This window comes from Odocoileus virginianus, chromosome 24 (genome assembly GCF_023699985.2).
Source record: "Odocoileus virginianus isolate 20LAN1187 ecotype Illinois chromosome 24, Ovbor_1.2, whole genome shotgun sequence".
Taxonomy (NCBI): domain Eukaryota; kingdom Metazoa; phylum Chordata; class Mammalia; order Artiodactyla; family Cervidae; genus Odocoileus; species Odocoileus virginianus.
The window spans coordinates 38,072,412-38,100,224 of NC_069697.1; the positions used below are offsets into that span (position 1 = coordinate 38,072,412).

General features: G+C 39.6%; 1 protein-coding gene across 1 annotated transcript in view; it reads left to right on the forward strand.

Moving 5' to 3' along the window:
- The window catches only part of SLC2A13 (solute carrier family 2 member 13), a 450,742-nt gene that overhangs the window by 408,691 nt on the left and 14,238 nt on the right, over nucleotides 1-27,813 (forward strand). Inside the window, exons 8-9 of the mRNA XM_070454573.1 lie at nucleotides 25,717-25,838; nucleotides 25,965-26,117. Coding sequence (XP_070310674.1) covers nucleotides 25,717-25,838; nucleotides 25,965-26,117 — 275 coding nt within the window. The remainder of the gene's footprint in view (nucleotides 1-25,716; nucleotides 25,839-25,964; nucleotides 26,118-27,813) is intronic.

Below are 27,813 nucleotides of genomic sequence, written 5' to 3' on the forward strand. Positions count from 1 at the left end.
GGAAAAGAAGGGCTTCCCAGGTGGCGCTAGTGGTAAAGAATCTGCCTGCCAATGTAGGAGACCTAAGAGATGTGGGTTCGATCCCTGGGCCTGGAAGACCCCCTGGAGAAGGAAATGGCAACACTCCAGTATTCTTGCTGGAGAACCCCATGAACAGAGGAACCTTGGAGGGCTATAGTCCATGGGATCACATGGGGTCATGCATGATGACATGTGGTCATACACAATGGGAAAAGAACTCTAAGGAAGTAAACCAAAATATTTATTTAATGATGAGGATGCATGTAGATGAGTAATTTGAGGAAAAGTTTGACTATTTAGGCTGTAGGACAGCTTTGATTGTTGAGCTGCTTTGTAATAGAATCAGCATTCTGCTAATTGTGCTTATTAAAAACATAGGCAGCATTATATCACTACAGACCTAAACAGGCAAGCTTGAATATTTTTAGGAAAGTTCTAGATGCTTCCTAATTGTTTTGCACATATGCATTTATGACTAGTTCATTTGAATGTACATATGTCTCCAAAAAGTAGAATACTTTTTATGAATATGTTTCAGCAAGAATGTATAATAGAATGTTCTTTTGATTACCATGTAGTTGTTCTTAGGATATATACTCATATTTTGGTCAAATTTCTATGATGAATGAACCCTATTACATGTAACAGTATCACATATTATCTTACCAGTAAAACTTGTACATTTAGTAAATAATAATACTTCTCCTCACTTGGTGGACTCATGGCTAGCAAATGTCAGTTTTGCATCAATAAATTTGGTGAATTTGTACTTTTTTTATTTTTAGATGAAGGAAATATAAGCTAAATTTCTCAACTATTTCCATTCACTCTGCAGCATGATTCATTTATTTATTCACAGGCCACCTTCTCTTGTCTCTTACCCTTGCTATTTTTTCATTTTCATCCTCGAATTTATGATAGTGGTCTTAAAGACAATGCTTACATTACTGTATAGAAATACCAATAAGTTCATTCATGATTACATGGAGGGGAAGCTTGTTTCAATAAGGACTAAAGAGAAAGCTAAGGAAGTATAACAATTTACTAACAGATTAATAAAAAGATTGTGACTGAGATAAATAAATAAAATGAGCTGAAGGAAAAAATAATGCCCTGGGAATCCAGATGATGTTACTTCCTTCTCCTTTAGGAAGCCTATCATATCCACAAGGAAATAGTGCAATGTATAGAATTTTCTAGAAGGAAAAAAATATTCTTTTTTGTCTTTGGACCCTAGCCTGCCAAATACGTGCACTTTATTATAGCAAGAATGATTACTGTTATTTTTATAAAAGTAATAATTTTACTGCCTGACTTTAAAGGAAGGTAGCAAGCCCCAGGTTAAATAACTTGCTAAATGTCATTAGAAGCCAGTAAGTAGTTAAGCTAGAATTCAAGCCTAGGTCTGTCCTGTTGCACAGTTCACCCTGTTAACCTCTGTACAAAACTGGCTGTATGCCCAAATCCATCTTCATTTCCTCTGTAGCTTTTAACCAGGTCAAGTCATTCCTGATATATAGATCAGAGATTTATCTTAATGTCTAGGTTGATAATATTGTTTTAGTACATTACAAGACCCTAATTTTAACTTTTTTAGAAGAAAAAATTTACAGAATAATTGTGGCTATGACTTGACTCCTATAAAAATTCCTGCTATTAGAAGTACTAAGGCAAGAGCAAAGCCAGCTGGGACCAAAAAGAAGCCCAGAGTAGCCTCTTTACTGCAATCTCAAATTTAAGAAGCACTCACTTTCTAAAGAGAATAGTCTTTTACCTTGTATAGGAGAGAAAGGATTTAGATACTGTGTTTAACCTCTTCAGCTACCTCCCACATTCCACAAGGGATATGTGAGGATAGTACAAAATGATTCAGTCAACAAAGCTGAGCCTATATTCTCTGTCTAAAGTTTCCCCAACTCCTAAAACTTGGTGATATTTGGTTCTCTACGTTGTTATCAGGCAGCCACACTAATCTAACCATCCCTGAGGACACACCTCTGAATTCTGTGTTCTCTCTGTATATGCCAATGTATGTTTAGAATGTATTTCAGATGCTTTGGAACCTCCCTTACCTTAAGGGATAGAACTTTGAGACCTGCTATCAGCCACAAGGGTCCTTTTGGAAAAACTTCTACCCAAGGTTAACGCAAGCTTTTCTCAATAGAAAACTACCTTCTACTTTTTAATAAAAGCATAGCAAGCCTTCCTTTTTTAAGTATGTTCTTCTCACCCTAAAATTTGTCTTTATCTAATAGACAAGAGTTTGAGTAAACTCCGGGAGTTGGTGATGGACAGGGAGACCTGGCGTGCTGCAGTCCATGGGGTCACAAAGAGTTGGACACGACTGAGCGACTGAGCTGAACTAAAACTTTGGCCTTATTTCTAGGCATACTTCCGTGACCGTGGTTATCCTAACTCCACAGAGTACAGGTTTACCGAGGATCCAAGATGGAACCCAGACATTTAGTAATTCCCAGGTCACATGTTCATGTGACACCCATAATCTCAGACTGTCCATTGCTTCTGCATTTGCCCAGAATAGTCCCCATCACCAGGCACTAGAGATGATTTCCTAAACAACTCTGCAAATACAGACAAATATGCCAAAGTCTCCTCGTTCAAGATATGTCAGAGTCCTACCCAAACCCACCCTCCACTTTCGTCCATCGCTACTAGACCCTTTTCTCTTTGTAAAGAAAAATACCACAGATTTCCACAAATATCTCTTCTGTGGTGATAGAGGGGCGGGGGCAGGTAGGGAGCAATGTAAAATCTCCCGTCTCAGTTCACTTGCCAAGTTTTTTTATTTTGGCTCTGTTTCTAATGATTTCAGTTGGCACCTAGCTTGTAGTAAATGTTTGTTGAATGAGGGAATGATATAACATTTAATTTCATCTATTCTAATGCTTATGCTCATGCCTAGAACCCATGAGCATTTATTTGTTGAAATGCTAAATTAATCACATGAGTAATTACTTGGAGTTAAAATATGTGGCTTTAAATATATGAAAATTCATACAAAGATTAAAAGGTATATTAAGTTGCTAATTCATTCTATCCTTAACATAAAATTGCTTTGGACGTAATTTCAAAATTGTAAGACAGTGTTTTGTTGTTAAACTGTCAAGTGATGAAAGTAATTTGTTCTTTTGAAAATATTTTGTGAACCCTCACTGGGTGCCTGCCTCTCGAGTGGGCCTGGAGGCACAAGGGTGATGCTAGTGAGTGAAGTGTTGGAGGTGCCAGGCCAGGCTCTGCAGGGGCCTCCCCCTAGTGTGAACCACATCTATTTTTAGGAAGATGAATGTGATGGTGAGTCTGACACAATTTTCTTTGCTCCAGTGCCAGGAACAGATCAGAAGGAAGAATTTGGTGGATTTCAGTGGATCTCTTTAGCTTAATATTCACCCATATGGTAGAAAAACCATCTTTTACTAAGAGGGATTAAGATACATCTTTTCTGTTTTATAGTTCCGTCTAATCACTAATGAAAAGGTGTTTCAGAAGTTTCTGTACAAATCAGGACGTGCGAAAACAGGAAACTGTAGTTATAATGCTTCATTTGTGAAGCTATTATGTTTTCACTTTAGCAGTAATATGAGGTAAAGTAATGTGAAACTGCCTTACAGTTTATAATTTTATGATAATGATTTCCGTCTCATTGTTTATAAAATGTTTATGTCAATTACAAATGGCACTATTTCTTTTTAAGTAATTGCTGAGATATTACATGTGTATTTTCATCATACTCCAAGCAACTTCTAGGAATACTTTTAATTCCTTATAACTGCATCAGACAGTTGTTAGGTAATTTCATGTTTTAGAATATGTATTATTTAAAGATTGTTACATTGCCATCTTGGGGCTTCCCAGGGCTCTCTAGTGGTAAAGAACATGCCTGCCATTTCAGGAGACATAAGAGATATGGGTTCGATCCCTGGCTTGGGAAGATCCCCTGGAGAAGGAAATGGCAACCCACTCCAGTACTCTTGCCTGGAGAATCCCATGGACGGAGGATCCTGGTGGGCGACAGTCCATAGAGTGGCAGAGTCAGACACAACTGAAGAACAGCACCTCACGGCACAGTCCCATCTTATTACATTAAAACACCTGTTCTCCTCGTCATTCATTTGAACTGTTAACATCACTGTCCTCAAATAAGTCAGCTGTTGAGTTTTTTATGTGATATTTTAGTGTCCAGTTCATATAAGCATTCTTCTTATTCTAATTATTGTTTTGTGCTTTGGAGAAAAATGGGTAACCGAATCAAAAAAGAATGTCCAAGACACAGAGGCCCAGGTCAGCCATGATGCTGCTTATTTTAATTCCTAATGCTCTTTAGGAAGCATTTTGTTCTACTCACTTTAGAAAGAGATTTAAGTGACTGGCTTTACTACCAGCATTAAGGAAGAACACTGACTTAGAGAAGATTTCAAGCTCTTGCATCTCATCCATTTTCCACTTAAATTCCATAAAAAGTAAGTACCCCAAGAAAGAGAGGTTTTCATGTATATGTTAACTGGTGGGATGATATTGTTGAAGGTGAAGGAAACAGAGAACACTGAATTTTAAGTGTAATTTCAATTACACAGCAGAGGAAATCTTGGAAAAAGCACTTAAAAGATTTATATGAAAAATGGGAAGAATGATGCTATTGCTTTGGATTATTAGGAGAATGAAATGAGTTAATGTATATGAAGGTGTTTTGTTATGCTAGTAAAGTAATGCTCAAAATTCTCCAAGCCAGGCTTCAGGAATACGTGAACCTTGAGCTTCCAGATGTTCAAGCTGGTTTTAGAAAAGGCAGAGGAACCAGAGATCAAATTGCCAACATCCGCTGGATTATCAAAAAAGCAAGAGACTTCCAGAAAAACATCTATTTCTGCTTTATTGACTACGCCAAAACCTTTGAATGTGTGGATCACAATAAACTGTGGAAAATCTGAAGGAGATGGGAACACCAGACCATCTGACCTGTCTTTTGAGAAACCTATATGCAGGTCAGGAAGCAACAGTTAGAACTGGACATGGAACAACAGACTGGTTCCAAATAGGAAAAGGAGTACGCCAAGGCTGTATATTGTCACCCTTCTTATTTAACTTATATGCAGAGTACATCCTGAGAAACACTGGGCTGGAAGAAGCACAAGCTGGAATCAAGATTGCCGGGAGAAATATCAATAACCTCAGATATGCAGATGACACCATCCTTATGGCAGAAAGTGAAGAAGAACTGAAAAGCCTCTTGATGAAAGTCAAAAAGGAGAGTGAAAAACTTGGCTTAAAGCTCAACATTCAGAAAATTAAGATCATGGCATCTGGTCCCATCACTTCATGGCAAGTAGATGGGGAAACAGTGGAAACAGTGTCAGACTTTATTTTGGGGGGCTCCAAAATCACTGCAGATGGTGATTGCAGCCATGAAATTAAAAGACACTTACTCCTTGGAAGGAAAGTTATGACCAACCTGGAGAGCATATTAAAAAGCAGAGACAATACTTTGCCAACAAAGGTCCGTCTGGTCAAGGCTATGGTTTTTCCAGTGGTCATGTATGGATGTGAGAGTTGGACTGTAAGACAGCTGAGCGCCGAAAAACTGATGCTTTTGAACTGTGGTGTTGGAGAAGACTCTTGAGAGTCCCTTGGACTGCAAGGAGATCCAACCAGTCCATCCTAAAGGAGATCAGTCCTGGGTGTTCATTGGAAGGACTGATGCTGAAGCTGAAACTCCAGTACATTGGCCACCTCATGCTAAGTTGACTCACTGGAAAAGACCCTGATGCTGGGAGGGATTGAGGGCAGAAGGAGAAGGGGACGACAGAGGATGAGATGGCTGGATGGCATCACCGACTCACTCGACGTGAATCTGAGTAAACTCCGGGAGTTGGTGATGGACAGGGAGGCCTGGTGTGCTGCAATTCATGGGGTCGCAAGGAGTCGGACACGACTGAGGACTGAACTGAACTGAACTGAACTGAAGGTGTTTTGTATAAAGTGAAACTTTATACAAATATTAGCCAATTTCATTAAAGGGAGATTTACAGTCATTCAAAGATATTTCTGTTGGGTGCACAATTTTCATAATGAAGCCATAGAACTAACACTTGATGGAAGGCAGCTGTAGAATGGATTGAAAAGAACCCAGAAACAAATTACACCATTGTTTGTATTAAGATAGCCTACAGCAGTAAATCAGCTATATTCATTCCCATGCACCTGCAAATAAAAACAAGAGAGGGATCCTGGGAGGCACTCTTGCAGTGGAAAGAAAATCGGATCAGAGTCTTGATGTTGTTTGAAATTCTTAAAGTTAGAAAAGATACAGATGGTGCCTATGGTATGGAAACGTACTACCACAGGCAATAACTTTTTAAATTAAATAGAGATAGTCTTCTTAGAATTAAAATATTTTTAATGATAAATATATCTGTCTTCTCTAATGTTTACAATATAATGGAGAAATTGGGGTCAGATGATCAACAACCAATTTAATGGGAACTGATTAAAGTATTTTATTTTTTTCTTTAACATTTATTGAGCATTGCTTATGTGTAAAATGTTGTGCTAAGTACTAGCCTATGAAGCCCAGGGAAGGAAGAAGGAAGATAGAAGTACTGTGTGCTCACTGGAGAAGGGTCCCCAAGTAAAACAGAGGCTGTAAAAGAAGTCAGGTAGGTTGGAGTAGGAAATAGCAATCTACTCCAGTATTCCTGCCCAGAAGATTCCATGGCCAGAGGAGACTGGTGAGCTACAGTCCATAGGGTTGCAGAGAGTTGGACACAGCTGAGCGCATACACACAGGGAACTAAGATCCTATACACTTCGGAGCAGCTAAGACCACACACATAACTGCTGAACACACACCCCACACTTCAGTGCAGTGAAGGACGCCACGTGACACAAAGAAAAGATCCTGCAAGCGGCAACCAAACCCTGACACAGGAAAATAAATGAATAAATAGATTTTTTTTTTTTTAAGTCAGGTAGGAGAAAGACTCTTTCAGTGTGGAAAAACCTCATGTCTCTGGATTGAAACTTGAGAGGGATGGTATAACTCCCCATCATGGAATCTTTGTCGCAGCATAGTCACATGAAGGCCAATCCTAACCCTTTATATAATTGTGTTACCAATTTTACTTGCTTTAGTATTATTATTTTTTATTTGTTTTTCATTATTATAAGATTATTGAGTTATTAAGTCGTAACTAGCAGAATAACTCTACTGAATACATTAAGCCTTTTCATTCATTCATTTGACAAGTAAATGTCTACATTGTGCCACATACCAGACATCATTTCAGATAGCACAACAAGTGGCTATCAGTGATGGAGCAGTGTGGCTGCAGCAAACCCCATCTAGCGTCATCCCTCTCATTTCTTGTCTTCCCCAGTGGGTCAGTGGTAAAGAACCTGCCTGCCAATGCAGGAGACATGGCTTCAGTCCCTGGATCAGGAACATCCCTTGGAGAAGGAAATGGCAACTTACTCCAGTATTCTTGCCTGGGAAATGCCATGAATAGAGGAGCCTGGCAGGCTACAATCCATGGGGTCACAAAAGTCAAAAATGACTTAGCATGAAACAACAATCCCATTACTCACTGTCCTAGAGCCCATAACACACAAATGAACTTTTTCTCTGGGTTTGCTGCTGCTGTTTCCATTACACTGTTTCCCTGATTCCATTCCATTTGGTTCAGTCTCTCCTTTCCACCCAGTACTTCAGAGTTCCTCATATGAGTGCCTCATAATGGCAAGAAATAAAAGAAAGAAGAAAGGGAAGGAAAGGAAGAAAGCCTCAAATTGAAAAAAAAAATAATAATAACATTTATTTTCTTGACAAAGAAAGTGTTAGTTGCTAAGTCATGTCCAACTCTTTGCAACCCCATAGACTGTAGCTGGTCAGGTTCCACTGTCCAGTGAATTCTCCAGACAAAAATACTGGAGTGGGTTGCCAGTCCCTTCTCCAGGGGGTCTTCCCAACCCAGAGATCGAACCCAGGTCTCCCACATTGTAGGCAGATTCTTTACATCTGAGCCACCAGGGAAGCCGGAAAGGAATTCTAGAAAATAGTTAGTACAGAATAATTGGAATAAGTATAGTATCTCCCACAGTGACTACATAGGGAATATTTTTCTTTTTATTCCATATTTCAAATTTGAAAAAACCTTTTTGCAGGAATGGATCTGTGTGGCCATCTTGATAGACCCTGTGCACTCTTTTGTGGACCTGTAAAATTTGAATTAGAATCACTCTCTGTACTCTATCATAGAATTTAGCCTTTATCTTGTTAGAATTTCTCATGTTGAGAAGAACAGAGACCACTTTGTATCCTCAGTTACTGGAAGCTTTATGGTAAAGGTGCATAGAAAAGTAAGTGGGGAAATGAGAAAAAGACTCAACGTCTATGCAGCCCTGCTTCGTGGGGATCTAGGATACTAATCATCAGACTGGTGGCTGTCTGCTCTTGGTCTGTCTCTCCTGCACTTCCCCCATCACTGTCAACTACATAACTCTTCTTGTGACCTCTGTCTGTGCTTCTCTCTCTGAGTCTTTCCACTTCTGTATTGCTCTATCCTCCAGATATTTCATATTCTGCTTTCCTGAGAGAGGACGAATATAGATTGTTTCTCAACATTCTCTGGTATAAAGCATCCACCCTATACCAAGGCTGTTGATGCCTTGGTGTCAAACATAGTTATATCCAGGCAGGCAGTTTATGGGACACAATATTACTATTTGCATATGAGAGACCTCTCCCCCACTCCCCCAAGCTGTGGGTAGAGACAGGCCTTGTGAGATTCCTGAGAAGGGAAACAGTGTTAGCAATGACTATGGTGTATAAATATGCCAACCAAAGCTTTTGAAGCCTTTTGCAAAACATGAAGGAACAGCATGATGGAGAACATATGTAATTCAAAGCCAAGATTTCGCTTCCTTTCACTGCCAGTCGAAGCAGGAGAATGGCTAATAACTTTAATGTCTGCCTTTACTATGGGAAAAATTTTAGAGTGAAAAAAAATTGGAAAAAGAATCCCAGGATTAGTTGTCCTCAGTTCAGTTCAGTTGCTCAGTCGTGTCCAACTCTTTGCGACGCCATGAATTGCAGCAGGCCAGGCTTCCCTATCCATCACCAACTGCCAGAGTCTACCCAAACCCATGTCCATTGAGTCAGTGATGACATACAACCATCTCATCCTCTGTCATCCCCTTCTCCCCCTGCCCTCAATCTTTCACAGCATCAGTGTCTTTTCAAATGAGTCAGCTTTTCTCATCAGGTGGCCAAAGTATTGGAGCTTCGGCTTCAACATCAGTCCTTCCAATGAACACCCAGGACTGATCTCCTTTAGGATGGACTGGTTGGATCTCCTTGCAGTCCAAGGAACTCTTAAGAATCTTCTCCAACACCACAGTTCAAAAGCATAAATTCTTCGGCACTCAACTTTCTTTATAGTCCAACTCTCACATCCATACATCTACTGGAAAAACCATAGCCTTGACCAGACGGACCTCTGTTGGCAAAGTAATGTCTCTGCTTTTTATTTTTTTTTTCCATTTATTTTTATTAGTTGGAGGCTAATTACTGTCTCTGCTTTTTAATATGCTCTCCAGGTTGGTCATAACTTTCCTTCCAAGGAGTAAGTGTCTTTTAATTTAATGGCTGCAGTCACCATCTGCAGTGATTTTGGAGCCCAAAAAAATAAAGTCTGACACTGTTTCCACTGTTCCCCCATCTATTTGCCATGAAGTAATGGGACCAGATGCCATGATCTTAGTTTTCTGAATGTTGAGTTTTAAGCCAATTTTTTCACTCTCCTCTTTCACTTTCATCAAGAGGCTCTTAGTTCTTCTTCACTTTCTGCCATAAGGGTGGTGTCATCTGCATATCTAAGGTTATTGATATTTCTCCCAGCAATCTTGATTCCAGCTTGTGCTTCCTCCAGCCCACCATTTCTCATGATGTACTCTGCATATAAGTTAAGTAAGCAGGGTGACAAAATATAGCATTGACGTACTCCTTTTCCTATTTGGAACCAGTCTGTTGTTCCATGTCCAGTTCTAACTGTTGCTTCCTGACCTGCATACACATTTCTCAAGAGGCAGGTCAGGTGGTCTGGTATTCCAATCTCCTTCAGAATTTCCATAGTTTATTGTGATCCACACAGTCAAAGGTTTTGGCGTAGTCAATAAAGCAGAAATAGATGTTTTTCTGAAACTCTTGCTTTTTCTATGATCCAGAGGATGTTGGCGATTTGATCTCTGGTTTCTCGGCCTTTTCTAAATCCAGCTTGAACATCTAGAAGTTCACAGTTCACATGTTGCTGAAGCCTGGCTTGGAGAATTTTGAGCATTACTTTACTAGCATGTGAGATGAGTGCAATTGTGAGGTACTTTGAGCATTCTTTGGCATTGCCTTTCTTTGGGATTGGAACTGACCTTTTCCAGTCCTGTGACCACTGCTGAGTTTTCCAACTTTGCTGACATAGTGAGCGCAGCACTTTCACAGCATCATCTGTTAGGATTTGAAATAGCTCAACTGGAATTTCATCACCTCCACTAGCTTTGTTTCTAGTGATGCTTCCTAAGACCCACTTGACTTCACATTCCAGGACATCTGGCTCTAGGTCAGTGTGAGTGATCACACCATCGTGATTATCTGTGTTGTGAAGATCTTTTTTGTATAGTTCTTCTGTGTATTCTTGCCATCTCTTCTTAATATCTTCTGCTTCTGTTAGGTCCCTTCCTTTTCTGTCCTTTATTGAGCCCATCTTTGCATGAAATCTTCCCTTGGTATCTCTAATTTTCTTGAAGAGATCTCTAGTCTTTCCCATTCTGTTGTTTTCCTCTATTTCTTTGCATTGATCACTGAGGAAGTCTTTCTTATCTCTCCTTTCTATTCTTTGGGACTCTGCATTCAAATGGATATATCTTTCCTTTTCTCCTTTGGTTTTCACTTCTTTTCACAGCTATTTGTAAGGCCTCCTCAGACAACCATTTTGCTTTTTTGCATTTCTTTTTCTTGGCAATGTTCTTGATTCCTGTCTCCTGTACAGTGTCACAAACATCCATCCATAGTTCGTCAGACACTCTATCAGATCTAGTCCCTTAAATCTATTTCTCACTTCCACTGTATAGTTCTAATGGATTTGCTTTAGATCATACCTGAATGGTCTAGTGGTTTTCCCCACTTTCTTCAATTTAAGTCTGAATTTGACAATAAGGAGTTCATGATCTCAGCCACAGTCAGCTCCCAGTCTTGTTTTTGCTGACTATATAGAGCTTCTCCATCTTTGGCTGCAAAGAATATAATCAGTCTGATTTCAGTGTTGACCATCTGGTGATGTCCATGTGTAGAGTCTTCTCTTGTGTTGTTGGAAGAGGGTGTTTGCTATGACCAGTGCATTCTCTTGGCAGAACCATATTAGCCTTTGCCCTGCTTCATTCTGTAGTCTAAGGCCAAATTTGCCTGTTACTCCAAGTGTTTCTTGACTTCCTACTTTTGCATTTCAGTCCCTAAAATGAAAAGGACATCTTTTGTGGGTGTTAGTTCTAGAAGGTCTTGTAGGTCTTCATAGAACTGTTCAACTTCAGCTTCTTCAGCATTACTGTCAGGGCATAGACTTGGATTACCGTGATATTGAATGGTTTGCCTTGGAAACAAACAGAGATCATTCTGTTGTTTTTGAGATCACATCCAAGTACTGCATTTCAGACTCTTTTGTGACTATGATGGCTACTCCATTTCTTCTAAGGAATTCCTGCCCACGGTAGTAGATATAATGGTCATCTGAGTTAAATTCACCCGTTCCAGTCCATCTTAGTTCACTGACTCCTGGAATGTCGATTGTTCACTCTTGCCATCTCCTGTTTGACCACTTCCAATTTGCCCTGATTCATGGACCTAACATTCCAGGTTCCTATGCAATATTGCTCTTTACAGCATCGGACCTTGCTTCTATCCCCAGTCCCATCCACAGCTGGCTGTTGTTGTTGCTTTGGCTCCATCCCTTCGTTCTTTCTGGAGTTATTTCTCCACTGATCTCCAGGAGCACATTGGGCACCTACCAACCTGCGGCATTCATCTTTCAGTGTCCTTTTTGCCTTTTATACTGTTCATGGTGCTCTCAAGGCAAGAGTACTGAAGTGGTTTGCCATTCCCTTCTCCAGTGGACCACATTCTGTCAGACCTCTTCACGATGACCCGTGCGTCTTGGGTGGCCCCACACGACATGGCTTAGTTTCATTGAGTTAAACAAGGCTGTGGTCCGTGTGATCAGATTGGCTAGTTGTCTGTGACTGTGGTTTCAGTCTGTCTGCCCTCTGATGCCCTCTTTCAGCGCCTACCGTCTTACTTGGGTTTCTGTTACCTTGGACGTGGGGTATCTCTTCACAGCTGTCCAGCAAAGCCCAGCTGCCGCTCCTTACCTTGGAGGTGGGGTAGCATCTCTCGCCGCCGCCCCTGACCCCGGACCTGGGGTAGCTCTTCTCGGCTGCCGCTCCTGCACTGTCAGAGCTGCAGCTCTTAGTTGTCCTATGTGTCACTGAACCTTTGAACTATAAATTCAAAAGTGAAAACAATCATCATCTTAGTAGATGTACCTTCCCCTCAATTTTCCATCCTTCCATTTAGTGTTACCCATGTAACCTTATATTCTAGATAATATTTTGAGTTTGATATCCCCACACTGCCAACCTCATGGCATTTTCCATGTTTCCAGGTAATCTTTACAAAGTAGATCACAACAAGGCTGGCTGTAGGTGTGATGATGCAGTAAGAAAAAGAATGATAAAGTATTTTCTTATTAAGTAATACGGTGAAAAAATTTTCTTACGTGAAATGGAGCTGAACCTTGAATGCTGATGAGAGCTCTTTCTCCAAGGCAGAGTTCAGGGCTCCTCTGACTTGGAGATTCTTTACAGTCACTACAGAACTTCAGAGACACGTCTGGGAGGAACCAGAGAGGCAACCAAGGACCATGTCCTCTTATTTGTGTCCATAATTGTACTATCCATTGTACTATATGCCAGTTTGATACCAAAATGAAAGTAACTGAAGTTAAATATAAGACATTTTGAGCAGTGTTCAAACCCAGACCATCCTCTGTATCTTGCCCCAGCTTATTTTATAACTATTATTTCAATGGCTCCTTTATTCTATTCAGCTGTGGTACTCTTAATTCACTTAACTATCCTCCATTGTAGTATATCTTCATTATTTCTAATTATTTAACTGTTTTATGCCTGTCATAAATAAAACTACAGTGACAGTATATCTTTCAGCATACAGTATTTTTCCGTTTAGATGATTCCCTAAGGATACATTTTAGGAATGGGACTTTGGCTCAGAAATAATTAGGTTTATTAATTCTTATGTAAAACTACCAGATTTCATTCCAAAAGGAAGTCTAAGTGAAGTGAAGTGAAGTCGCTCAGTTGTATCCGACTCTTCGTGACGCCATAGACAGTAGCCTACCAGGTTCCTCCGTTCATGGGATTTTCCAGGCAAGAACATTGGAGTGGGTTGCCATTTCCTTCTGCAGAAGATCTTCCTGACCCTGGGATTGAACCCGGGTCTCCCGCATTGTAGGCAGACGCTTTACCATCTGAGCCAGCAGGGAAACCAAAAGGAAGTTATACTAACTTAAACTCTTACCAAAATTAAAGACTATACCAATATCACTGTATCCCCATCAGCTTTAAGTATTGCTGTTATTTTCACCTGCTTGCCTACTCATATTCTGTCCATCTTTTCCCCATACTAGGGCATATAAGCTAGCCAACATACTGGTATATGGCTTAGATTCAGTGTTGTTATTCAGTCACTCAGTCATGTCCAACTCCCTGCAGCCCCACGGTCTGCAGCACCCCAGGCCTCCCTGTCCCTCACCATCTCCCAGAGTTTGCCCAAGTTCATGTTCACTCCATCGGTGATGCTGTCCAGCCATCTCATCTCATCCTCTGACACCCTCTTCTCCTTCTTCCCTCGATCTTTCCTAGCATTAAGACTTTCCCAGTGAGTTATCTGTTTGCATCAGATGACCTAAATACTGGAGCTTCAGCTTTAGCATCAGTCCTTCCAGTGACTATTCAGGGTTGATCTCCCTTAAGATTGCCTGCTTTGATCTCCTAGCAGCCCAAGGGAATTTCAGGAGTCTTCTCCAGCACCACAGTTCAAAGGCATCAATTCTTTGGTGTTCTTCATTCTTTATGGTCCAGCTCTCACAACTGTACAGTGATTTATATATAAATAAAACTCTATTGATTCATTTTTAGAAACGGCTTTAGCTCCAAATTTCTAGTGCTTTTGAAATTTACCCATGTCCATGTTTAATCATCTCAATAATTCTAGAGGTTTTATTTTTAAAAGAAAGCAACAGAAATTACCAAAAGATAATAGATGATTTTTTTTTCAACTTGGCTTTATGTAGCAAAAATGTGAAACATGAAAACAGGGAGAAAAGGCTTGGCTATAGAGAATAATCCAAGACCAAGATGTTCACCATGGTCTGCATACTACATGCTCGGGAGCTATACTTTTCTAAATTTGTTGAACTCCACATATTTACAGTTTAAACGCTGTGTTCCCAGACTTGGCCGAAGTTTGTTTCATGTTAGTCTATTATGTAGAAGTTATACTAGTAAGTAGAAGTTACACTGTCTGAGGAGTAATGATTCAAGTTTGTTAAAGTAATTTTTTCTGATTGGATGCCCCAAAATCAAAATTTCTCATGGCTAAGGGTACTTGTAAATTTATATCATCCTAGTCTTCTGATTGATTGACACTGTGTTTCTTTATTTCTTCTCAGACAAAAGTGAAAATGCCCTTTCCTGGGGAGGTACTCTGTCCTTTTCTAGATACCTCTCTACCACCACCATTAGACTATAAACATGTGTAATCAGACCATAAATTCCTATAAAGAGCTATGAGATTTAACCCTTGGCAGTATCCATTTGGTTTTGAGGTGATAGCTTAATGATCTTGTTTAAAGAAATCACAGTTCTGCATCAGGAATTGGAGATGAAATCTTGCTTCCCTAACACTTCTCAGTAAAGAATTGACAAGTGAAGTCTGTGTGGTAAGCCAGTAAAAAGTAGCTGTGTCACAAAATTGTAGTAAACTATTCCTTCCTTTCTCCAAAACCCCATCTTTTCTTAAAATTTATTTATTTTTTAATTGAAGGATAATTGCTTTACAGAATTTTGTTGTTTTCTGTCAAACTTCAACATGAATCAGCCATAGGCACACAAATATCCTTTCCCTTTTGAACCTCCCTCCCATCTCCCTCTCCATCCCACCCATCTAGGTTGATACAGAGCCCTGTTTGAGTTTCCTGAGCCACACAGCAAATCCAAAACCCCAAGTTTTTCATAAACTCCTCTGGGAAGGTGGCAAAGTTCTGCAAGTTTCTCAGTGATTAATATTGGAAAGATAAAATGTGAAGTTTTGTGCTACAAAAGCAAGTCATATTTTCTTCCATCCCCCATACATGAACGTGAAGCACATAAATAATTTCATCATACTGAATAAAGGAACAATACAAAAAGTTTATACTGTGTAGGAAGTAAGGAATAAGTTATGTATGGTTAATTGTGGTAAGAGCAAATTGCACCACTTAGTTTCTTTGGTTATTTCTTTGATTTAAAACTGTTTAGAGATGTGATGGAGAAATAACCCCCAAAAATAGGCAGAAATAGCTCTATGTATGAACTGATTTTGGAGTAGGTGTTGAGTAGGCAAGGGGGAATTGTTCTACCTTCAAAGAAAGCTGTTAATTTCTAGATGCATTATTAAGGGAAGCACTGTGGACTTCATGGCTGCAACAGGGAACTAATCTTTTTTGTTTTTTTGATCTACGTATCAAGTTTTAGTCTGCTAGTAAAGAGTAGTTCTCTCACTCCACCAAAATGAGACTTATTTTGCTTGCTTGCATATGATTCTTTTTTGTTCACTGCAGCACTCTCTTAGCTGCTATTATTACAATTATTTTCTGTTTTTGCTCTAGGATGTGGTGAGAAGGTGCCTCATCAGAGAGCATGACTCTTTCTAATCCCAACCCACACACTTATGTCAAAGTACTTTTGTTCTTTCCCCAGAACACTGTGTTCTTCCACCAGCAGTCACTAAGCCAGGAAAGCATGAGGGCATTTTGCAATAACACTTGAAAGATGCACTTTTATTTTTTACTTGAAATTTCTAGTGTTTATATTTTGAAGGTCACGTGTGATGTCACATTCTTAGTCATTAGCTGTCTATGTATTGCTGGGTAAGTAACTCTGCCAGGTCCATGCCTGCAGCGGAAATGGGAAAACAAAAAAAAAAAATCAGCATAAGATTGAAGAGGAGTTAGCCTTTTATGTGTATAAATGTATGTGTCCAAATGGTTGAAAGCTACATCACAGCAAGCAGAGTCTACCTGGAAAGATCCTGCTTCCCATTGTTCAGCAAACAATCATACAAGGAACTTTGATAATAATGAGTCGTAAATAGTGAATAGAATTTTTTCAGTGAATTTTAGTGATCTGATTATTTGTAAGCATTTCTGTCCTCAGCAATCTGTCTTTTCCCTTTCCTTCTCCTCCTTCCCTTTCTCCCATCATTCTCCTCCCCCTCCCACTTTCTATCCTATTCTCTTATTTTAAGATCTTCATAAGCCAAAATATTATTTGACTGGTGGGAAGTGAAAGTGGAGGATTGCTAGGGGATTGCTAATGCTGTTTACTACTCATCATTAAACAAATGTTAAGGCTTCATCATTCAATGACCATTGTTCTCTATACAGAGTTCTAGTATAGACTAGTGGTTGAGATTTTTAAAAGGGAAGGGAATACAAAAATGACTATTCTTTGGCAAACAGATAAATTGCTTTCTCTGTCAATTAATTTGAGCAATCAATCTTTGTAACGAGTCTATTGTTAAGGACTCTTACTTTACAGATGGGCTTCCCAGATGATGCTAGATGTAAAGAACCCGCCTGCCAATGCAGGAGACATAAGACTCAGGTTAGATCCCTGGGTTGGGAAGATCCCCTGGAGGAGGGCATGTCAACCCTCTCCAGTATCTTTGGCCTGGAGAATCCCATGGACAGAAGAGCCTGGTGGGCTAAAGACTCAGACACAACTGAGTGACTTGGCACACACATATACATTTTACAGATTATAAAACCAAGGCAACTTTCCCAAAGTTAAACAGTGGGTAAGTGGCAGAACTGAGATACTGAACCATGCGGCCTGATGCTAGAACCTGTGCCCTTAACTTTTGTGCTGTGCTGCCTGGGATGACAGCTCAGGATGGTAGAAGAGGGAGTACATTCAGATAGCATAATACAAAGCACTAGGTGATAAAAATATAGATGAGGAAAATGTAAAGACATTGAGAGGAGGAAGTATATTTCAGACAGGTGAATGGTGGCATCTGTACTAGCCTTGAGGGTCAGATAGATTCTGATAGTAGAAATCAGGAGTGAGAATTTGCTTTCAGTTAGAAGAAATGGCATGAGTACAAGATGCTGAGTCTGGACGGTAGATTCGGAAAATTAGTAGTCTAGTTTAGCTGGAGAAAAGGATTGTGTACACAGTACAGAATAAACGAAGGGAAGGGAGTCACCAGCTTCCCTGAGGTCATACTCTCCTCCTCTAGTCATTCATCCCTCAAGATTTGGTGGTGGTGGTGGTGGTGATTTAGTTGCTAAGTCATGTCTGACTCTTGCTACCCCAGGGACTGTAGCCTACCAGGCTCCTCTGTCCATGGGATTTCCCAGGCAAGAATACTGGAGTAGGTAGCCATTCCCTTCTTCAGGGGATCTTCCTGATCCAGCAATCAAACCCTAGTCTGCATCATAGGCAGATTCTTTACCACTCAGCCATCAAGGAAGCCCTCACAGGATAAGGTAGGCTACAGCCAAGTCTTGCAGGCCCCATTTCATGGGCATTTGGAATAAGGAGGATGTTGTGTTTTGAGCTGTGAGGTGGCATGAACAATACTCTAAAGAGCTCAGCTTGGTGGATTAGCAGTGTGAAGAAAGTAATATGAGAAGCAGGAAAAATAATTGAGAGTGTATTTGTTTCCTATTGCTGAAAAACAGTCTTACCACAATATTAGGTTAGAAGCTTAAAGCAACCCACATATATGATACCAGTTTCTATGGATCAGGAGTCTAGGCATAGCTTAGCTAGGTCATCTGCTTAGGGTCTCCCAAGGTTACAATCAACGTTGGCTAGTTTCATCTGAGGCTCAGTTAGGAAAGGATTGGCTCTTGTTAGCAGAATTCTGTAGCTTTTGTACTAATGACTCTGTCTTTTGCGAGCTGTTAACCTAAGGCTACCCTCAACTTCTAAAGATTTCTCTCAGCTCCTGCCATGAGCATTTAATACTGGCATTCCGTAACATGGCAGCTTGCTTTTTCAAAGCCAACAAGGAAATGAGAGACTTATAGCACTATAATCTTTATCGCATGTGTCCTGTCACTTTTACCACATTCTGTTGGTTTTTAGCCAACAAATCAAAGGTCACACCCACACTTAAGGGGAGAGGATGACCTATGAGCATGAATACCAGGAAACACACAGATAGAGACTCATAAAGGCCCTATGCTGAGGTCTGCCACAGACAGATACAGTTGGTGAAACAAACACTCCAGAGTCTGAATTAAGTTGGTATGAATGAAAATAGAAAGGAAGAGTCAAATTCAAAAAATTATGTCTAGGAAAGGTAATTATGATTTCTTGCAAAATTCATTGCATATATTAACTCACACATGCCTCAAAATATCTCTGACATAGCTACCAGGAAATTCCGTATTTCACAGGTGAGGACACAGACTTTTAGAAGTTGAGTGCCTAGATTGCAACATATGAGCTTCAAATCTGAGTGTCCTAATATAGATTTTGAAAGTAGGATGTCAGTCCCAGAGTTCATTCTCTTCGCCACCCTTCTTTACGTGGGCTTCCTGGTGTCTCAGCTAGTGAAAAATCTGCCTGCAATGCAAGAGAGATGGATAAGGAAGACTGATGATTTTAACTAATTTCAACTCTGTTTCAACTCAGAGAAATGTCATGAGAGGCACTATTAAAATAATACACATTGTGCATTTACTACATGCCAGGTGGTGTGGTTGGCTCTCAGTATGCAGCATCACATTTAATGTTGCCAACAGCCTATTATACTAGGCTTTTCTCCTGTTTTACAGATTGGAAAACATGACTGTGCCTGTACTCACTAAACTCTAGTTTCCACAAATACAAAAGGTTGTTATTTTGTTCATAATTATGTCTTTAATATCTGACCCATAAAAAAGTGTTCACTATATAAATTTTTGAATGAATGAGCATAGCTTATAAGTGGTAGAGTTATGATATGAACTCAGAATAGCCTCACTGTACCTCCTGTAGAAGATAATGCATTCCACTGTAGTCTTGGCAGGAAATCTAGACATGAATGTTCAGCATATGTCAATTCTATTAATGGAGCTTGAGGAAAAGGTCAAGGCTAGGTTCCCTGAAAGGGAGCATCTATGTGGATATCAAAATCCCTAAAATTAGATGAAATGATTAAGGGAGAGGGTATAAGCCCCAAACCAGAACCTGAGAGAACATCTGTATTTAGAGGCTGAGGGGAGGAAGAAGCATTTTTTAAAAAGGCAATGAAGACAAATACATCAGAGAGTTGAGATGGATATACTGATATAAAAGTAAAGGGGAAAGAGAAGGGAGGAGGGTTTTCAGCAGTATCAACTACCACAGGGTAATCAAAGACCCTCAATTAAGGCAAGATAATTATATTTGAGGACTAGGAGGCCATCAGTTTGGGGTGAATAATTCAGAGAAAATAGGGCATGGGTAAGAATCGGGGAGTGTCTGAGTGGGTGTGGATGAGGACCTCACTACTGTAAACTGCTTTGTAATTTCAGATGAGCTAGTAGTAGTAATATGAAAGGGATGAAAGATTTTAATAGGAGTAATTTTTTTGTGTTGTAAATAGAAGGGTAGGCTCAAGCAGGAAGAAACTAAAGATGGCATAAAGAGAATTGACTACTGATGGAACATAGCATAGAGGAAACAGAAGCAAATGTGGAACCACTAATAGGAAGGACTGTCCTTAGAACAGGCAAGAAACATGTTACCATTCAAAGTAGAAGAATCTGAAATAAAATAAAAGTAAAGGTCCAATAGAGAAAAATTGAGGGAATTCAAATGGAAAGTCTTCAATTTTTATGAAAATGGAGGCAAGTTCTTCATACCCAGGAAAGGTGGGAAAGATTTCAGGACTAGAGGATAGTAAGAAATATTTTAATTAATCGAGGCAACAGTTGACCGAAAGTTTATTCAATGTTTACTCTAAAATAAGCAGAAAATTCAACAGAGAAGACAGTAAAGAATAATAATAATCATTATTAGGAACCCAACTGAGGAGAAATAGCATGAACTTTTAATAGATGTCATCAGCATGGTTTCATAATTTTACCCAGCTTCTGAAAAGTGCTTATTAAAGGAAGTTAATGGTCCTGCACAGAGTTGGGAACTGAAACTATGAGAATGACAGGCAAGCATGGAAGAATGAAAAATGGATTCTAGACATCAGTAGAGACAATATTGGCATGGTCTGAATTGAACAATGATGTGACTGAAAACTGAGGGGAATTGAGACTCTAAAGATGTGGTTTGGGTACTAGAAATAAATAACATGCTTATAATCAAAAGGAATGAGGTATGTTTGAGACCCTGAAGTAAAATAGTCAAGCTAATTTCAATCCCTTTCCGCAGTTTCAAAGGTTAAGTAAGGAACTATGAAGCCAAGGTGTCAGATGGGCCAGAAATAAACGTAAATAAATATGGCAGAGGATGAGAGGGGTGGAGAAAATAACTGACTAGGCATCAAGACAGTTAGGATGTTATGATGGAAGTCATAAACACAGCAATAAGGACAGAGCTTAGAGGTCAAGGTTCAAAAATAGAGGTTGATAGAGAGAGAACAATAGCAGAAGAAATAACAGTAGAAGAATGCTTTTCAGGTTGATCATGTCTTCAGATGCAAAGTCAGCAGAGAAGGAAGTACATGTAGCAGGAAGGTAAAGGGTTAGTTTAAATAAGATATAAGCATTGCTCCCTGCCCATACTACATTATCACCCTTTTAATCCTTCTAATCCTTAAAATTACCTGTAAGGCATTTTCCCCCATTTTACAAATGAAATATTCTGGTTCTGGAATTTCAATTTTTGCCCTTACTTCAAAATCTAAAGCTTTACAACATACTGACTTTCAGTGGTTTTTAAACTGTTACTGCAGTCTTCAAAGACTAACTAGAAATCATGTCTGATATTTGAAATGGATATTAAACACAATGGTCTTTTTTAAGGTATAGTTTACATATATAACATTATATTAGTTTCAGGAGTACAATATAATGATTCAACATTAGGGTATACTGGGAACTGATCACCACAATAAGTCTAGATAACATTCATCTCTACCCATATTCATAATTTTTTTCTTAAGAACTTTTAAGATCTACTCTATGCAATATAGTATTACTAACTGTGGCTACCATGCCACACTTTGTCCACCTGATACAAAGAAGCAAATCATTGGAAAAGACCTTGATGCTGGGAAAGATGGAGGGCAAGAGGAGAAGGGGGCAACAGAGGATGAGATGGTTGGATAGCATCACTGACTGAGTAGACACAAGTTTGAGGAAACTCAAGGAGATAGTGAAGGATGGGGAAGCCTGGCATGCTGCCATCCTTGGAGTTACAGAGTCAGACATGACTTAATGACTGAACAACAACTACTACCATGCCACACACTACATCCTCAGGACTTTTTAGTTTATAACTAGAAGTTGTGTGTTTTGGCCCATTTCACCCCACACTACTCCCCACTCCTGATGACCACTGATCTGTTTTCTGTATCTATGAGCTCCTTATTTTTTTTTAAGATTACATATACAAATGAGATCATATGGTATTGGTCTTTTTCTGGTTTATTTCAGTAAGCATAATGTTCTCAAGGTCTGTCCATGTTGTCCTGAATGGAATGGAAGACTGAGTATCACTTCATGGCAGACAGATGGGGAGCAATGGAAACAGTGACAGACTTTATCTTCTTGGGCTCCAAAATCACTGTGGATGGTGACTGCAGCCATGAAATTAAAAGACGCTCCCTCCTTGGAAGAGAATCTGTGACCAACCTAGACAGCATATTAAAAAGCAGAGACATTACTTTTCTGACAAAGGTCCATCTATTCAAAGCTATGGTTTTTCCAGTAGTCATGTATGGATGTGTGAGTTGGCCTATAAAGAAAGCTGAGAACCAAAGAATTGATGCTTTTGAACTGTGGTGGTGGAGAAGACTCTTGAGAGTCTGTTGGACAGCAAGGAGATCAAACTAGTCAATCCTAAAGGAAATCGACACCGAATATTCACTGGAAGGACTGATGCTGAAGCTGAAACTCTTTGGCCACCTGATGCGAAGAACTGATTCATTTAAAAGACCCTGATACTGGGAAAGATTGAAGGCAGGAGGAGAAGGGGAAGATGGAGGATGAGGTACATGGATGGCATCACCGACTTGATGGACACGAGTTTGAACAAGCTCTAGGAGTTGGTGATGGACAGGGAAGCCTGGCATACAACAGCCCGTGGGAATGCAAAGAGCTGGACACAACTGAGCAACTGAACTGACAATATATATGTATACACTATGTGTATGTGTGTGTGTGTCTCTGTGCATGTGTGTGTACACACACACCACATTTTTCTTTATCCATTCATCTATTGACAAACACTTAGGTTGTTTCCACATCTTGGCTATTGAAAAACTACTCTAAAGATGTAAAGTAATTAGCCTCCAACTAATAAAAATAAATGGAAAAAGAAAAAAAGAAAATAATGCTGAGGTGAACACGATGGAGCAGATATTTTTTTCAAGTTGGTGTTTTTGTTTGCTCTGGATAAATACCCAGAAGTAGAATTGCTGGGTTGTATGGTAGTTTCATTTTTAAGTTTTTGAAGAATCTTGATACTGTTACAATAGTGCTGCACAAATTTATATACACACCAACAAAGTGCAAGGGTTCTCTCTTGCCAACACTTTCTATTTCTTGTCTTATTGATGATAGTTATTCTGCCAAATATGAGGCAGTATCTCACTGTGGTTTTGATTCGCATATCCCAGATAAATAGTGATGCTGTGCATCTTTTCATGTACTTGTTGCCCATCTGTACCAAAATTGGATTGATTATATTCTTTGCAGCCAAAGACGAAGCAGCTCTATATAGTCAGCAAAAACAAGACCAGGAGCTGATTGTGGCTCAGATCATGAACACCTTATTGCAAAATTTAGGCTTAAATTGAAGAAAGTAGGGAAAACCTGTAGAATATTCAGGTATGACCTAAATCAAATCCCTTAGGATTATACAGTGGGAGTGACAAATAGATTCAAGGGATTATATCTGATAGACAGAGTGCCTGAAGAACTATGGACAGAGGTTCATATCGTTGTACAGGAGGTGATAATCAAAATTATCCCCAAGAAGAAGAAATGCAAAAAGGCAAAATGTTTGTCTGAGGAGGCCTTACAAATAGCTGAGAAAAGAAGAGAAGTGAAAGGCAAGAGAAAAGGAAAGATATACCCATCTGAATGCAGAGTTCCAAAGAATAGCAAGGAGAGATAAGAAAGCCTTCCTCGGTGATTAATCCAAGAAATAGAAGAAAACAACAGAATGGGAAAGACTAGAGATCTCTTCAAGAAAATGAGAGATACCAAGGGAACATTTCATGCAAAGATGTGCACAATAAAGGACAGAAACAGTAGACATAACAGAAGCAGAAGATATTAAGAAGAGGTGACAAGCATGTACAGAAGAACTACACAAAAATGATTTTATTGATCCAGATAACCATGGTGGTGTGATCACATAGAGTCAGACATCCTGGAATGTGAAGTCAAGTGGGCCTTAGGAAGCATCACTATGAACAAAGCTAGTAGATGTGATGGAATTCCAATTGAGCTATTTCAAATCGTAAAAGATGATGCTGTGAAAGTGCTGCACTCAGTATGCCAGCAAATTTGAAAAACTCAGCAGTGGCCACAGGACTGGAAAAGGTCAGTTTTCATTCCAATTCCAAGGAAAGGCAATGCCAAAGAATGTTCAAACTACTGCACACACTAGTAAAATAATGCTCAAATTCTCCAAGCCAGGCTTCAGCATCACATGAACCTTGAACTTCCAGATGTTCAAGCTGAATTTAGGAAAGGCAGAAGAACCAGAGATATCTGTTGAATCATAGAAAGAGCAAGAGAATTCCAGAAAAACATTGACTTCATTGACTTCACTAAAGTCTTTGACGGTGTGAATCACAACAAACTGGAAAGTTGATAAAGAGATGGGAATACTAGACCACCTTACTTGCCTCCTGAGAAATCTGTATGCAGGTCAAGGAGCAACAGTTGAACCAGACATGGAACAATGGGCTGGTTCCAAATTGGGAAAGGAGTACGTCAAGGCTGTATAGTGTCACCTTGCTTATTTAACTTATATTCAGACTACATCATGTGAAGTGCTGGGCTGGATGAAGCACAAGCTGGAATCAAGATTGCAGGGAGAAATGTCAATAATCTCAGATATGCAGATTATACCACCGTTATGGCTGAAAGTGAAGAGGAACCGAAGAGCCTCTTGATAAAGGTGAAAAAGAGAGTGAAAAGGCTGGCTTAAAACTCAAATATTCAAAAAACAAAGATCATAGCATCCGGTCCCATCACTTCATGGCAAATAGATGGAGAAACAATGGAAACAGTGATAGACTTTATCTTCTTCGGTTCCAAAATCACTGCAGATGGTGACTGCAGCCATGAAATTAAAAGACACGTGCTCTTTGGAAGAAAAGTTATGACCAACCTAGACAGTATATTAAAAAGCAGAGACATTACTTTGCCAACAAAGGTCCATCTAGTCAAGGCTATGGTTTTTCCAGTGGTCATGTATGGATGTGAGAGTTGGACCATAAAGAAAGCTGAGCACTGAAGAATTGATGATTTTGAACTGTGGTGTTGGAGAAGACTCTTGAGAGTCCCTTGGACAGCAAGGAGATCCAACCAGTCCATCCTGAAGGAAACCAGTCCTGAATATTTATTGGAAGGGCTGTTGTTGAAGCTGAAACTCCAATATTTTGGCCACCTGATGCGAAGAACTGACTCATTAAAAAGACCCTGATACTGGGAAAGATTGAAGGCAGGAGGTTGAGATGAATGGATGGCATCACCGACTTGTTGGACATGAGTTTGAACAAGCTCCGGGAATTGGTGATGGACAGGGAAGCCTGGCATGCTTCTGGCCATGGGTTGCAAAAAGTCGGCTAAACTAACCTGAGTGGCTAAACTAACAAACTGACTGACCATCTGTTTGTCTTCTTTTGAAAAATGTCTCTTCCAATCCTCTACACATTTTTCATTCAGATTATTTTTTTGTTACTGAGTTGTATGTACAATGTATTGTTCTTGAATTATATTCAGCTCTAAAAAGTTTCATGTGAGCTTACATATATAATCCTCCTTTTTAAATTTTTTTCAAGAGAAACATCTTGGATTCTTTTCCTTAATGAAACTAAGGAACTTACAAATGCATTCTAGATAATACATTGAATTTATGCAACTATAAACTAAAACCCTAAGTTAATATTTATCTTGCCTTACTTTTCAGGTGTGAAAATGAAACCAAATTCAAAACAGAAGAAGTATTTTGGGCTTACAATTTCTGCCCTACTCCATACTCCTGGACTGCACTTTTGGGCCTTATTTTATATCTTATTTTCTTCGCACCTGGTAAACAAAGACTCTGTTGTTTTTATTGTTATTTTAATTAAATTGTCTGTATTTAGAGAAGATAAGCTACTCTTTTAAATTCCTTACATGCTACTTTACTGAAATTCTTCATTTTGTACTTCTCAGGAATGGGACCAATGCCTTGGACTGTGAATTCTGAAATATATCCCCTTTGGGCAAGAAGCACAGGAAATGCATGTTCGTCTGGAATAAATTGGATTTTCAATGTTCTGGTTTCATTGACATTTTTACACACAGCAGAGTATCTTACATACTATGGTAAGAGAATATAGTTTCATTTTTATTTTCTACTCTGTTTTTAGATTTGCTGTCATTTGTGATTGAAAAACTAAATGGTTATATTTTTGCTATTACAAGTATCTCTGTAAGGCTGTCTTATTCCCCAGAGCCCTTGGAAATGTTTCTGGGAAAAGATAAGAGGAACGGTCCTTTCCTAAGCAGTATTGCTTCTTTTCCCTCAGTGCTTTACAGCTTTACCCACCCACCTACACTTCAAACCCAAACATCTCCCAGCTATCCCTCAGTTGGAAGTCTTCACAAGACCTTTAGTTTAGTGGAAAAAACAAACAACAGAAAATTGTAGAAAGATCCTAGAGTCTAGGGGTAATGCCTGAAAATGTCTCTTTAACAGGGATGGGGTTGTAGCCAAGAGTAGAATAAAAGTAGGGTCACAGTAGCTCCCCCAGATGTTGTGCTGTGTGTTCTGCCTTCCACCCTATCATATCTGCTGCTCAGACCAAAGTATTTCAGGATCCACTGAGACCCGCACTTCCCACTGCTGAAACTCTATAAGTTTAGCAGCGGTGTTCATGTGAAAAATGTAGAGAGACCATAACTCGAAGAAACCAATCTTGAGAAATGACTGAGTTAGGAAAAAACTTTGGGAAGCTACTTCAGGTTTATCTTTACTGGAAGAAAAGTGTCTTTTTAGCAAGATAATTTCTTTATTGTCTGTATGAGTTTATAGGTTGTGATTGGATTCTAAATGATGAAATAGGGATTTTCATGCTAATCTCCTGAGCCTCTGTGATTATATACTGAATGTCTATCTATTGCTTATACCTCCCCCCCCGTTCACCCCCCACTTCATGGATCACATATCCTGGGGAAGGGGCTTGCATGACTCAATGAAGGTATGAGCCATGATGTACAGGGCCACCCAAGATGGACAGTTCATGGTGAAGAGTTCTTAGAAAATGTGGTCCATTAGAGGAGGAGATGGCAAACCACTCCAGCAACCTCGCCTGGAGAACCCCATGTACAATATGAAAAGGCAAAAAGATATGACACCAGAAGAGCCTGCCAGATCAGGTGTCCAATATTCTACTGGGGAAGAGCTGAGGACAATTACGAATACCTCCAGAAAGAATGAAGAGGATGGGCCAAAGTGGAAACACTCAGTTGTAAATGTGTCTAGGGTGAAAGTAAAGTTTGATGCTGTAAAGAACAATATTGCATAGGAACCTGGAATGTTAGGTCCATGAATCAAGGAGAACTGAACATGATCCAGAAGAAGATAGCAAGGTTGAACATCAAAATCTTAGGAATCAGGGAACTAAAAGAGAAGAGAATGGGTGAATTTAACTCAGATGAGCATTATATCTATTACTGTGGGCAAGAATCCCATAGAAGAAACGGAGTGGTCCTCGTATTCAACAAAAGAGTCTGAAATGCAGTACTTGTGTGCAGGCTCAAAAAACAACAGAATAATCTTGGTTTCTTTCCAAGGCAAACCATTGAACCTCAGAGTAATCCAAGTCCGTGTGCCAACCACCGATGCCAAAGAAGCTGAAGTTGGTGCTAGTGGTAAAGAACCTGCCTGCCAATGCAAGAGACATAAGAGACTTGGGTTTGATCCCTGGGTCAAGAAGATCCCCTAGAGGAGGAAATGGTAACCCACTCCAGTATTCTTGCCTGGAAAATCCCATGGATAGAGGAGCCTGGCAGGCTATAG